This window comes from Podarcis pityusensis, assembly GCF_964106645.2.
Source record: "Podarcis pityusensis genome assembly, chromosome: 1".
Lineage (NCBI taxonomy): Eukaryota > Metazoa > Chordata > Lepidosauria > Squamata > Lacertidae > Podarcis > Podarcis pityusensis.
In genome coordinates, this window is record NC_138028.1 from 20458735 (window position 1) to 20473542 (window position 14808).

The window sequence follows — 14808 nt, forward strand, 5'->3', positions numbered from 1 at the left end:
CCCAGAAATATTACCTTGGGTTAAGAACTTTGCTTCAGGATGAGATCAGAAATCATGCTCCGGTGGCGCGGCGGCAGTGGGAGGCCCCATTAGCTAAAGTGGTGATTCAGGTTAAGAACAGTTTCAGGTTAAGAGCAGACCTCCAGAACAAATTAAGTTCTTAACCTGACATACCACTGTATATATTACCTGTGCTGCATCCTACTTCATCAGAAATATAAATAAATGTAGGGATTGGCTGAGCAACCAATTCCATTCCATTCTGGTCTCGCTGTCACTCAGCCATAGGCCTGTTCAAACCCATTGTATGCATTTTGTACACATCTTATGCACACTTCTAGCATGAAATCCAAACTTTCCAGTGCTTTCACCAGTAAAATGTGCATTTTCTATACACCTTCCACATCTTTTAAGTTCTTATTCACCCCCAAAATGCACTGCAATATCCTGAAAAGGGCATAATCTGACTTGGAGTTGTGTTCTAATCCACAAATACATTTGAGAGCATCAATTCAGGACAGGTCCACTGTGAAAATCGGACCAAGCAAGTTCTCCCTCATCCCCAGGGATACACTTGCATCATGCATTTTTATGCCTAGAGCACCACCGTGTGGCCAGCTTTAAATATGCAAGGGTTCTTTTAATTGCGTGCTGGTTAAGAAAGATCTCATTTTACTGCTGATACAGATGTTACTTTGGTCTGCTATCTACCCTCCTTTTTCATTTATGGAAATGGTTTGCTCATGCCGCCAACTTGCAGCGCAATTGTACTCATTTCTACTCTGAAAAAAGTACTGTTGAGTTCAATGTGGCTTATTGCAATGTGAGTGTATATAGGACTGCAAATAAGGCTCCACCGGTACTATACATTTAAAGCACCGGTACTATACACTTTAAGCAGGCATTTTAGCACAAATTTCTCCCAATAAACAATCCTGTGTGCACAAACATTACCTCCTAATGCAATGAATTTTTGTATGTTACTTTCAATTACATCTTCATTTTTATGCACGTTTTCTCCTAAAATCTGCATTTTCATAAATACTGTTTCGTTGGCAAATTGCTTTGCAACATTTGGGTTGGTGTGAATTATTTTGAAGGATGGCTCAACTGCGTTTTGGTTCTCATATCATTTTAGAAAGCTCTGGTTTGATGCATGTGGTTTTAAAATCATGAAATCAAATTTCTCCCCCATCTCAAGGAGTGTCAGAATGAAACCTGGAGCTGCGTTGCAGCCCAGGACTGTGCAATATGCAGGGAGGCCTAAGGCACCATCCTTGCTCACTAGGAGATAACAAGGAGAGCCACCAAAACATCTCTGTTGTGACTGATTACTGATGTGGTTCTCCCTGATGTTCTTTGTAGAACATGACAGCCCAGAGCAAGCACCACGTCCAAGTCCACTGGACATTTAATGACAAATCGTCAGATCTCCTGCAGTGGCTGACGGTGACCAAGCAGAAGCTGGAGTCCTATCAGGATGGCAATGGAGGGTGGAAAACGAACAACAGGGCTTTGGACTTGGAGGTGAGGAACATTTATTTCCTTGTGATGTCATAGCCATGCTGTGCAGGTGACAAATCCGCCTGCCCCCACCTGGTGTCCTCCAGGTGTTTCTGACTACAACTCCCATCAGCCCTAGCCAGCATGGCAAATGGTCATGAGTGGAGAAAATTGTAGTCCATCGACATCTGGAGGACCACAGGTTCCCTATCCTCGGTTTAGAATGAAGGTGAGGAACCTCAGGCACAGGGCCTAATGTGGCCCTCCAAGCTTCTCAGTCTGGCCCTTGGGACTGCCTCCAGATCACATCCCTTCCTCGGTCACTCTTGCCAAGCCACACTTCTCACCAGCCCTTGCTCTGTGCCCTTCTCAAGTGATAAAGGCTCTCGCTTGCCTGGAGGAAAGGGTGGAGAAGTGTGAATGTGTGTGCAGAAGCCCTTGACTTTTGTATGACTGAAACGTAACCTGCTGTACAAAACAAAGTATTAAATCCATTGACCCACACCCACCTTTGCCTCTGGCAGCCATTTCCAACCAACCTTGCACCCCTAAAATGTTGCCCTCAAGGAAATGCAGCTGAAAGGGGTTCCCCATCCCGGGTGCAGATGGATCCGTGGCTGATCTAGCAGGGGGTCCTCTTCTGTTTCCATTTACAAAAGCATCAACTGTGCATAGACTGTTAGCATCCGTCTGTTGAAGAGTTACAGCATCTGCTGTACCTGTAGAGACTGATTCTAGAGAGACATGTTTTGTTGCAGCTGGGGCAGATGAAGGCGTCCAGTTGTGCTGCTGCAGATGCACCATGGCGTTTTTTCTCTCTGTGCTCCTCCCAGTGGCAATTCCTCCTCTTTTCACTGCTATGGATACACAGCCTATCTGTCTGTTTCATGGCACTGCGGTTGTATGCAAGGATTCCCATAGGGTGGGGTTAATGTTGCCAGCCTTCGTGCCTCATTTGCAGAGCTGGTCTACCACTGGGCCTAGAGCTGGAAGCTACCTCCCATAGAGCACATCCTTGGGGATCCTGCCATCTTCCATTCTGTGGACATGAGCCAAGCCAGCGTAGATGTTGCTGAGACAGGAGTGCAGAATGTGGGCTTGGGAGACCATGCCTTTGTTTAAGACTCTTTCCTGCTATGTGATGCCCCAAATCTTCCTGACACAGTGCATATGGAAGGTGTGGAGGCATCGCTCCTGGCGGGTGTAAGTTGCCCACAACTCACTTCCGTAAAGCAGCATGCTCAAGACGCAGGCCTGGTAGACCTTCATCTTGGTGCTGGACATTAGCATCACATTCTCCAATACCCTTTTGGAGAGGCAAGCCATTGCTGCAGCTGCCTTGCCAATATGCTTGTCTGGCTCAGCGTTGATGGAGAGATACTTTGGTGGCATCTACATGATTCTGCGTGTTGTGCCCTGTGCCTTTCAGAGGCTGCAAACTGAGTTTCCAGACAGAGAGATTCAGCTGCACCTCACTGAAGCCCATGGGCAGCTGGTGGCAGAAAACTCTTCGTTGGAAGGTGCTGAGAACATCCGAACCAAAGTGAAGAGGCTAAAGGAATCTTTCGAGTCTCTCGAAGGCATGATGTCAAGGTAGGCAGATAGGCAGCTGTGATATTCTGCACTCCAAGTTTGCTGGCACAGAGGGTGGACGGAGCAAAAGGGCAGGCGAAGCCGTGGTTGCATTATTAGCTCCCATTTCCTCAACACTTTGAAAGGTCTGTGTGGTTCGTGGGCTTCCAAGAGACAACTGCTTTGTTAGTGTGAGAACAGAGTGCTAGACCAAATAGGCCTTTGAGCCTTTCCAGCAAGGCTCTTCTTATGCCCTTAGGTAGCATTTCCAGTTTGGGGCCTGCCGATCCTCATTTGGCAATGTCGCTCAGCCTTGCAAATAAGCCCACTAAAGTTACTAGCCTGCAAAAGTTGCCGGCTGTGGCAGAGGCTTCCCTCCTCTGCCAGTCGGCTCAGTTTCTTTTTCTAGTTGCAGAGGAGTGATGGTTCCTCCTCCACCAACCTGTTCATTCGCCTGCTGGCAATGCCATGTTGCCCATGGCTACTCAGCAAGTGCTTAAGTAACAGTTCTGATATAGACACGGCACAGGAAGCAGCAGGCAGAGTGGCTTCCTTTCTGAGTAACTGCTGCATGAAAGCTCCAAAATGCTGCAGCAGTGGTTCTAGTGTGGTTAAACTGTTTATCTAAATGCATCCCACAGTTTATAAAGCTGTATCCTGGTAACAAAGGAACCCAGCAGCATTTGTGCTCTATGGAAGCCTACAAGCAGGAACCAATTCTCTTCCAATAAGCCCTTATAATTTTTCTAAGTAGAGAGACATTTTCATAAGGTACAGTCATACCTCGGGTTGAATACGCTTCGAGTTGAGCAGGTTCGAGTTGCACTCCACGGCAACCCGGACGTAATGGAGCGCGTTACTTCCTGGTTTCGCCACTTGCACATGTGCAGACGCACAAAATGATGTCACACGTGTGAGCAGAAGCGTCGAAAAGCGACGCGCACATGCGCAGACGTGCTATTGCTGGTTACGTTTACCTCTAGATGTGAACAGGGCTCCGGAACGGATCCCATTCGTATCTAGAGGTACCACTGTACATTTAAAGTACATTTCCTCACCCTCCCACGAATCCTAGGAACTGTAGTTCACAGAGCTACAATTCCCAGGGTTCTTTGGCTCGGGGGAAAGTATGCTTTAAATATATTATGTTTTTATATATGTTGGAAGCCACCCAAAGTGTCTGGGACAGGGCACAAGTTATTATTATCATTATTATCGTTATTATTATTCACAGTGCTTTGTCCTGGGGGGACGCAGGTGTACACATACCCCTAAACATTTTGTGAATCTAAGTTTGGCCTCGTTGAGGGGCAGTATTTCAATGAGTAGGAAAATGAGAGTACCCCTAAACATTTTTTTTTAGAAAAAAGCACTGATTATTATTGATAATAATGCATAGTGTGTACATAGCCATAAACTTAAGTGATCTTCCCACACTTAACCTTTTCTGTGTGTGTGTTTCTGCTCCAATATTTAATCACTTAAGCTCCAATAATTAAGCATTAATTTTTAGATCTTTCCCAATGCAGCTGAATAATACCATCTAAGTCTTTATGAATCACTGTGGGGTTCTGGGAATTTGAGCTTTCACCCCCTTTCCTTTATCCATAACTTTCCTGGCAAGTTGTATGCTTTTCTCCTTTGCCCAGACTTCCACCCCCCCCCACACACACACACTTTCCAATCTAAGTAGCTCTTTCTTTCCCCACCTCCTGAGCCTGTCAGGTTTCCTCATCAGTTCAGAAACCAGCCGCGTATTGTAACCGTTTCCTAATCACAGCTAGGAGCGCTCTGCTAGAACAATCCCCTGGAAAGTAACGATCCATTTAAAAAGTGGCCTTAAAACGGCAAGACCACGTCCAGGGAGAATGAATAAAACCCACTGGCAGGAACTTGTCACGGTATCTTTTACACCTCTGCTTCGTCCCGTGATGCTGCTGTGCTTGTGCTGTTTGGGAGCTGGTGGTTCAGTTGCTAGAGAATGTCAGAGAAAGCTTATCCAAGCAAGGTCATCCATGAATCAAGATGAAGGCAGGGATTTAATGCCTCACTCTTCTGGTTGTTCCCAGTGCAAGCATTTCTGCTTGCCAGACAGAATGGTCTCCCCCCTCTCCTCCCCCTGTGCACTCATCTCAGGGTTCTCCTATCCTTCTGGAGTGGATTGGGGCTGGGGTTCTAACTCCCCCATGCTCCTTCCATCCCTCCTCCTCATCTGACGGCTCCCTCAAGGACACCAGCTCAGGGCTCATGACAATATTGGCCACAGCTTCAACACACTATGTAGCCCATAGGAATCTTTAGTAAGCTTAACGGTTTAGTTGATGGTCCCAGGATGAATAAGGGAGGCAGTGGAGTTTTATAAACGTTACAAGCCTTAGCTTAACTATCTCTCCTCTCCCCTCCCCTTCTTCGGTTTGACCATAGTCTCCTCCAGAAAATCTACCCAAACAGGACAACAGTAGATGCCGGCAAGAAAACAAACTTTTCAGCCAACCTGTCATCCCATGGTTTTGCCATTCGCTCTACAGAGGATCTCAACCACTCCTGGGTGAGAAAAGCATTTTAGTCACCTTTTTGCTATGACTTAAGTTTTGTGCAACAGGGCTGGCGAAGAAACGGGTCTGAGCCCCTGTAGCAATTTCACAGCTGGGGTCATAAAGGTGAGAACCTGTTTCAGCCAGAGCGCTGTGTTCCCTTGTGTTCCCTCGCTTCTTCAGACACTAGGTCAGGGTTTCTCAAACTTGGGTCTCCAGCTGCTATTGGACTACAATTCCCATCATCCCAAACCACTAGTCCTGCTAGCTAGGGATGATGGGAGTTGTAGTCCAAAATCTGCTGGAGACCCAAGATTGGGAAACCCTGCTATAGTTCTCACCAACTTCTGAGGGTGGAAATCAGATTGGCTCAGACTTGCCTTTGTCAGGAAGCGCATTGTAGATTTGTACCTGTGTAAGATGCTAAATATCTCCGTTCAGTGTATGCAATATGAACTGGGCTCTTCTGTCCGTTATTTTTGCTTCGCCCAACTGGTGCTTGGTAGGGAGAATGGGGTGGGTGTGTGTGTGTGTGTGTGTGTGTGTGTTTTTCACAAACTCAGATCTACCACAAAAGCTGCTCTGCTGCACCCCCTAAGCTGGCCTGTTTGCTCACAGTTACAGTGGCAGATGCTGTCCGGTTGCCAGTGTGGAACTGATATTTAGCTGCCAGCGCAAAGCTTTTCTCTTTTGCATTGTACTGTGAACATAGGAAGCTGCCTTAATTTGAGTCAGTCCATTGGTCCATCTAGCTCAGTAATGTCCACATTGACCGATAGCAGCTTTCCAGGTATCAGGTAGGAGTCTTTCCCAACAGTACCTGGAGATACCTGGGATTGAACTTTCTGCAAACAAAGCAGCTGCTCTACCACTGAGCGTTGGCCCTTTTGCCAAGAAGGGAATACGAAGAGGTGGGTTTTCCTATACGCAGTGGCTTAGCTCCAACACGGTGGGTGCTGGAGCTCAAATCTAGTCTCATAAACTCCCAACTTCTGCCTTTCATTCCCAGTCCTAACTGGGACAGGCAATGGTTACTCAATAGGGGAGGAAATGTACTCTGCAGATGGCAATTGGCACACTCTTTTTTTTATTGCCATTGCTTTACATGTTCCAGGACTGACCCCTGACATTGAAAATAGGTGGCAGGACTGAGTATGCAGGTGCCGGGTCTGAATGTTGGAGAGAGCCCTGGTTCAAATTAAATCCTGATTTTGCAGCAGACCCTTTTTCTTCTTCTTTTTTTAAAAAAAGAGGCCTGTGCTGCTTTGTTTTAATTCCGAGTGTGTTTTCTGCAGTTTACAACTCTTCGTTCAGCCATCAAACTTTTTAATAGGGAACCTGGGGCCATATTCACAGCGGGTGTAGCTTGTAACACTGACATTCAACCAAACGGCAAACACCTTGGGAACGGAGCCTGTTCTCGGCTCTGAAATGTTTTGAATGTGAAAAGCGCCGTCTTTTCCAGTACCTTAAAAGTCCTTCTTAGCGTCTCCCCTAAACTGGGGATCTATGTTCGTTTCAGAACGAATGAAGAATGAAATCAAATGGGACCAACTCTGTGCTCAGGGAAACATCATTGCAGATCAGAGAACTCCTTCCTGAGTTCTGCGTTCTGCTCCTTGGTGGTTCTCAATGGCAGCTGGTAGGAAAACCTTCTGCCCACCAACAAGCATAAGAAGGACAACTCCTTGGCATTTTCCTGCCCACCTCAGAACCAAATTTCAGTCTAACCTAGCAGCAACTTTTGGGCACATTTATAACGGCAGCAGTGGGTTACATTGTGGGTTGAGCAGACAGGTTTAATATCTTTCTGCCCAGTCCTGTGTCACAATAGGACTAATCCTCAAGGATCAACGGTGGGGGTTTCTCTGTCCATGTGGCCCCCAGAAGGCAATGTGACCCTTGGGCTAAAAAACGGTTAGTCACTCCTGCTTTAAACTTTTTTTCAAATCCAATTTAAAAAATCAAATAGTGTCCCAGTCTAGTTATTATTAATTATTATTAATTAATATTAATATTATATTATTATTATATTATTAATATAATAATTATATAATTAATATATAATTAATATAATAATTATATATTATTATAATTATATTAATATAATTAATATAATATAATATAATAATAATATTATATTATTAATTAATATTAATATTATATTATTATTATACAGTGGTACCTTGGTTGTCGAAAGGCTCGACTCCGGAACAAATCGACTCCCGAATGCCACAAACCCGGAAGAGTTCCGGTTTGTGAACGTTTTTCGGAAGCCGAACTTCCAACGCGGCTTCCGCTTGAGTGCAGGAAGCTCATGCAGGCAATCAGAAGCTGCGCCTTGGTTTTCTTTTCTTTTCTTTTAAATAATTTTTTTAAAAATAATTTTTATTGAATGATTTTATGTTACAAAAAACATTACAACCATACTACCACTAAATATAATTGAGAAATAAAAATTACATACATCAATAATTAATTTGTTATTTGTTATTTACCGTCTTATTTCCTCCCAAATGTTCCATACAAAAACACACATATGTCTCAAACGGTTTCGAGAGTCGAATGGACTCCCAGAACAGATTAAGTTTGAGAACCAATGTACCACTGTATTTGAATGCCATCCTTCATCCATAGATCTCTGGATGATTTGCATCATAAAAATGCAAGTTTAAAAACACAAAATACATAATAAAAGCAAACCAAAACAATAATCTCACACCACCTCCCACAAACACATTTAAAAGGATACAGGATGTTAGTCAGCCAAAGGCATGGTTGAAGGGGAACGTTTTCGCCTGGCTCCTAAAGGTGTATAATGAGGGCACCAGGAGAAACTCCCTGGGAAGAACATTCCACAAATGGGATGACAGAAGACAAGATAAATTAATGATTTGTTTCATAGCTGACTCTGCTGGGCATGGGATACAACTATTCAATAACTCATGGGGGAAAGTGTATGCCCTTGTCTTCTACATTTGTGTCTTTTGCAATTGTTTCTGCAACTCAGGAGAACATGGCCAAAGAGGAAGATACTGATGATCTCCAGCTCATCAAGAACTTTGAGCAGTGGTTGCAAGAAGAAAATGCCAAGCTGTCCGAAATTCTCGCCCGAAAACCATCCAGTGGTGAAGAGCTTAAAGCAAGGCGCAGCAAGTTAAAGGTTTGCTCCACTCCACGATGCTGCGTTAATTTCGCATTACTGTATGGTGTGCTTGCATGTGTGCTTGAGAAGACACCCCAGTCTGGTATGTTGCAATGGGTTAGGGACATAGGAAGCTGCCTTATGACAAGCCACAGCGTTGGTCCGCCAAGCTCAGCATTGACTGCACTGACCAGACTGTAAGCTGCTCTCCAGGTTTGCAGGCAAAAGCATCTCCCAGCCCTCCCTGGAGATGCCAAGAATTGGACCAGGGACCTCCTTGCATGCACAGTATGTGCTCTACAACTGAGCTGTAAGCCTGTCCCCAATATCCCCAGAGAAGTCTTTCCACATCTTTCAGACTAGCATAGTTTTAAAAGTAGTTCAGAGTGGGGTTGTAGAGTTGGAAAGGAACCCAAAGGGCATCTAGCCCAGTGCTAAAGAATCCTTGCCAGAAGGCCACGTGGCCTGTGTTTAAAAACCTCCAATGAAGGTGAGGCCACCAGAATCTCCTTTCTTATAACTTGAAGCCATTGGTTCAGGTCCTCTGCTCTGGAGCAGGAGAAAACAAGCTTGCTCCTTCTTCCATGTGACAGCCCTTGAGATATTTGAAGATGGCTGTCATATATCTTCTCAGTCTTCCAGGCTAAACATGCCCAGCTCCTGCAACCGTTCCTCATAAGGCTTGGTTTGCAGGCCATAGATCACCTCGGTCACCCTCCTCTGTACACGTCCCAGCTTGTCAATACAGTCGTACCTCGGAATTCGAACAGAGTCCGTTCCAAAAGTCCATTCGACTTCTGAAACATTCGACTTCCAAAGCACAGCTTCTGATTAGCTGCAGGAAGCCCCGTCGGATGTTTGGCTTCCAAAATAACATTCGAAAACAGGAACACTCACTTCCCCTTTTCAATCGTTCAGGAGCCGGAACGTTCGACTCCCAAGGCGTTCGGGAGCCAAGGTGTGACTGTATCCTTGTCTTAACTGGTGTTTTCTTCCTTTACTTCTTCCTTGTGATAGCCCTTAAGATATTTGATATCTAAGATATCTCTTTTTAGCATCCCCCTTATCCAGGCTAAACATATCCAACTCTGTCAACCTTTCCTTCTAAAGCTTGGTTTCCAGACCCTTGGAAGAAATATATAAATATAGTTAATATATATTTATGAAATATTTAAATATAAAACCATGTAAAATAAAACCAGGCAGCTACACAGGAATAAAAAAATGGGAAGCTTCACCGCTTTGTGATCCGCCTTCCCCTTTGGAAATATTTGTGAAATGCCCCCTAATTACTGTATGTGTAATGGGAAAAGGCAGTGTGTTCTCTCTTCACCACTACCACCTCCATCATTTGCACAACAAAACAGTGCTTTATCTCCCCACTTTCCCTTCCAGGAGCTTCAGTCTCGCGTCCCTGAGGGTCAGCAACATTTTGAAGATCTCCTGCGCCTTCGGCCGATTGTTAAGAACTCCGATGATCTGGAGGAACTGCGCTACCGATGGATGCTCTACAAGTCGAAACTGAACGATTCCGGCAACTCCTTGGTAGGCCTTGTGATCTGAGGATAGGTGGATTGGGGATCTTTTACATTACACACTGGGAAGCCAGTGTGGTGTAGTGGTTAAGAGCGGTGGACTCGTAATCTGGTGAACCGGGTTCGCTCCCCCGCTCCTCCACATGTAGCTGCTGGGTGACCTTGGGCTAGTCACACTTCTCTGAAGTCTCTCAGCCCCATTCACCTCACAGAGTGTTTGTTGTGGGGGAGGAAGAGAAAGGAGATTGTTAGCTACTTTGAGACTCCGTAGGGTAGTGATAAAGCAGGATATCAAATCCAAACTCTTCTTCTTCTTACCCCATTTAGAATAGGGGTGTTAGGCTTGCGCTGTTCCCCTTCTACCCAGAGGAGCCATATTATGCATGGTCATAAACAAAGAAAAGATGCACAGTTATACTTGGTAGGAAATGGGTATATCGAAGTCTGACGGTCAGATTCACATGTTTCGTGGATTTTTATTATTATTATTATTATTTGGAGCACTTGTACTCTGCAGCCAAAAAGGCTTCCAATCTAAAAACAAAACAAAACCAGGACGAACAGGGGAAAGGAAACAGGGAGAGGGAAGAGCAGAAAACAAAACTCAGGCACCAATTCTGAGACAGTGTTTCTTCTAATGACCAGCTGGCACAGTTCAGGGGCGGCAGGCGCCTGATACAGCTGGCCTTTTGAGAAAGCTGATGGGTTGAGCCCTGCTTCCCATCTCAGATGGAATGACTGCCCCCAAGTGATGGTGGAAGGAGAGGAGGTTCAATGGAACCGGTCTAAAATGTGGAATATCACAGGGTACTAAAAGGAGTCTATGATTATCCTGTGTCCCATGCTGTTGGTACCCATCAGTTCAATGCATTAGGCGGGGGAAGATGTTCTTGGGTTTTTTTGTTTGTTTGTAGTTGTGCCGTGCAAAAATTCAAAGTACTTGAAACTGACACTATGAACCTGAGTCTTTATAGGTGGATGCATGCGTTACTAGCTGCCATCAAAAGCAGCACCATCTTCATTTTCTTCCACTGCAGGGGTGGGGATACTCAGCCCTGGGGGCCAAATGCAGCCTTCTATGCCCCTCTCCCTGGCCCTCAAAACTGTCCCCAGCCCAGGCCACACCCACTCCCCAGGTCAACATTCCTCGCCGGCCACGTTTTACACCCTTGAAAGTTTTAGTCTCGTAATCTGGTGAACCGAGTTCGCTTCCCCGCTCCTCCACATGCAGCTGCTGGGTGACCTTGGGCTAGTCACACTTCTTGAAGTCTCTCAGCCCCACTCACCTCACAGAGTGTTTGTTGTGGGGGAGGAAGGGAAAGGAGAATGTTAGCCGCTTTGAGACTCCTTCGGGTAGTGATAAAGTGGGATATCAAATCCAAACTCCTCCTCCTCTTCTTCTATGGAGGATAGAAAGTGGGGGTGGGCTGGGGAGTGCATGTTAAAAACCTAGCCTGCAGTACAAAGGGAATATTGGCATTCATTGCTCCTTCTAATTTGCCTCTGGCTCTGCCCACCACTGGCATGCGGCCCCTGGAAGGTTGCAGAGAATGGAATGCGGCCCTCTTGCTGGAAAAGGTCCATCCCCCCGCCCCGTCTCTGTTATAATGGAGGGGGGAAATGTGTGATTCCATTGCCCTGCACATTCCCCTACCCTGAGGTACTTCACTGGCCGACGCTTGCAAGGTTTGGGGAAATGTTTCAGCATGCCTTTAGCTGGTCTGCATGTAATTTGGGAAAAGATGGGGAGAGGCAGGCCAAGCAGCTCCAATCTTTGCTGTTTTGTATGAAAAAAGTGCTTAAAATTTTAAGGGAATTTGCTCTTCTTCATTTCCCCAGTTCTAAATGCAATGATTTTTTTAAAAACTGGGGTGAATATGGAGTAATAAGAAAGCTAGATGGGAAAAAATACACAACAATCAAATGTTGGCTAAAGTGCAAGTAAGAAGTTAATGTCCAGTGTCCTTACTCTGTGGTAAATGTGTGTAGGAATCCAGCCTCAGTGGTGCGCTTTTACTGTGCCATCCCCTGCAAAACTACAACTAGTCAGAAGGTGTCAGTGAAATCATAGTTATTTCTCTTGTAAGCCTAAACCAGACTTTAACTTGCTAGGGAACAAAATCCATTTGGAATTTAAACTGGATGTGTGCTATAAAGCTCATTAAATAGAAAATCACCTGCTGCTTTAGCTTGTCCAGACGATGAGAAATTTAAAGCAACATTCCCCTCGTGAAATAAACATTGGCTTATAGGTTCCATGGGGATACCGTGGTTTCTTTTCTTAAAACAAAAACCCCAGTGCTTTTGTCTTTTTTAAACAGGCAACAAGCTCTTTGGAGGAGACAGACACATTCAGAAAGGTAAGAGTGTGTTTTTGTTTGTTCACAGAAAAGGAGAGGGAAGGGCATATGTGTGTTTGTGTGTTTTAAAAACATAGTTGTCCAATAATGAAATGAAATATATTTTGTTATGGAGGGCACGGCTGCAGGATTAGAATCCCCAACATAGAATTATACTACATTGCCAACCAAGTGTGCCACATAATCCGATGCATTCTAGAAGACGAAGCAAAACAATGGGTACACCTGGAGAGAGACATAATCAAAAACACCCCCACCATAGCATACCCATTTCTCCCAAACAAACTAAGGAAAATCCCCACAATACTATAAACAGGTTCACACAGACCATACTTAAAGCATGGAAGGAAGAAGCAGGCAAACTGTCCCCAACCTCAATCCCACTAATCCCACTGGCTCACCACCCACTATTCCATCACGCAGCACAAAACCTCCAGGTAAAAACCTGGCAAATCAAAGGCTCATATCGCCTAGCAGACTTCTACAAAAATAACAAAGCCACATTGACACAAGAAATACAAGACAAACTAGGGGACACCCAAATGCCCTGGCTAACACCACCAGCTAAATGCCTTCTTAAACAATCCAGTAGGAAATCAGCAGCAACTAGGCCCTTGACAACCTTCGAAAACCTCCTCCTAACAACAAAGGGACACAGTAAAGGGATGGTATCCGCAATATACAAAATACTACTCCAAAATCCCACAAACTCCCTAGACACAATAAAAAAAATGGGAGGATGACATAGGCTATGAAATTAACCCTGCTTAATGGACTAGAATGTGGTCTAAACCTCCCTTTAAATCCATCTCAGCTACAAGAAAAGAACTCACCCTGAAACTCACTTACAGATGGTAACTAACACCATTGAAACTAACACTGATATGCCCAGGAGCCTCACCAAAATGATGGAGAAGCTATACCTCCACAGGCACATACCTCCACAAGTGGTGAGACTGTCCCAAAATCCAACTCTTCTGGACATCAGTTATACAAGACATATGTAAAACAGCTAAACAAATATTAGAGGTCATCCCAGAACTGGCCCTACTGAACATCTTCCAAGATAATAATGCCTACTCACATTATAAAGAGCTCATAACCCACCCAGTCTCAGCAGCTAGAAGCATCATGGCCAGACACTGAAGAGATCTGTCAAGAGTGAACATGGACCAATGGTATCAAATAGCATGGGAAAACTTACTAGAAAAACTAACCAATAAACTGAAACAGACACAGGGACAAATAGAAGACACCTTCACCCCGGTATGGTTCCTCTTTATCACATACGTAGCCCAACAAGACAACAACAAGAATCCACCGACAGCATATAAATCAATCTGGCTAACCTGACCCCAAAACCCACCCTCTCACACATATAAACAAATCTCACTGCAGTCAACCAAAGACAGCCAACCACACCCTAGGCCACCCCCAACCTCTCTCACCACCAAGGAAATATAACAAGCGAATAGAAAGAGAACCCCCACAAGTGATGCCGACACAAAACCCCACACATACACTGAGTAGAAAAATAGAAGCAGTGCCAGCTGACCCCTCTTTCCCCCTCTTTTCTTCCCAACCTAATACTGCATGCAACACTAATGTCTCACAACAGATGAAACTGATCTGTAGAAAACACAACTTGAAGAAAGAGACAATGCACATATTTTAGTAAACTAAGAAATCTTTATTTAAAATTTATATATATTAAAAAAAACAGAACAGCCAGTCTCTTTTAGCTCTCCTTGTTTATCTCATTTACCATTAACAAAATTGTAAAGGAAAATATATCTAGAGAGAGGAGTGCTTCAAGAACACAGAGAAAGAGTTGCACTTGGTGAAGTCAAAATAAACATTAGAGGAAAGTACACTAAAATGTGAAAGTAATTTTTAAAATTTCAAACACTTTAAAGCAGTTTTCGCTGACCTGGTGCCCTCCAGTTACTTTTGACTATTCCCAGGTTGGGGCTGATGGGAGCAGAAGGTGGCCCCAGGTTGGCAAAGACTGCTTTAACATAGACATAAGATGTATCATAAGCAGTTCAGCCATGATGGCTTTGCTTTGAACCACTCCTGGCCATTTTATGAGGTGAACAGTTGAGGAGACCTAAATGTCTTCTTTTTTCTAATATGGTTCACCCTTTCCTGGAAGTGTG

At 44.6% G+C, this 14808-nt stretch overlaps 1 protein-coding gene across 2 annotated transcripts in view; it reads left to right on the top strand.

Annotated features, from left to right (window-relative positions):
- The window catches only part of SYNE3 (spectrin repeat containing nuclear envelope family member 3), a 97330-nt gene that overhangs the window by 54197 nt on the left and 28325 nt on the right, over positions 1-14808 (top strand). For both annotated transcript variants that reach the window (XM_081016085.1, XM_081016086.1), the window contains exons 13-18: positions 1366-1527; positions 2933-3096; positions 5500-5623; positions 8620-8772; positions 10150-10299; positions 12611-12649. In XM_081016085.1, the coding sequence (XP_080872211.1) occupies positions 1366-1527; positions 2933-3096; positions 5500-5623; positions 8620-8772; positions 10150-10299; positions 12611-12649 (792 nt within the window). The remainder of the gene's footprint in view (positions 1-1365; positions 1528-2932; positions 3097-5499; positions 5624-8619; positions 8773-10149; positions 10300-12610; positions 12650-14808) is intronic.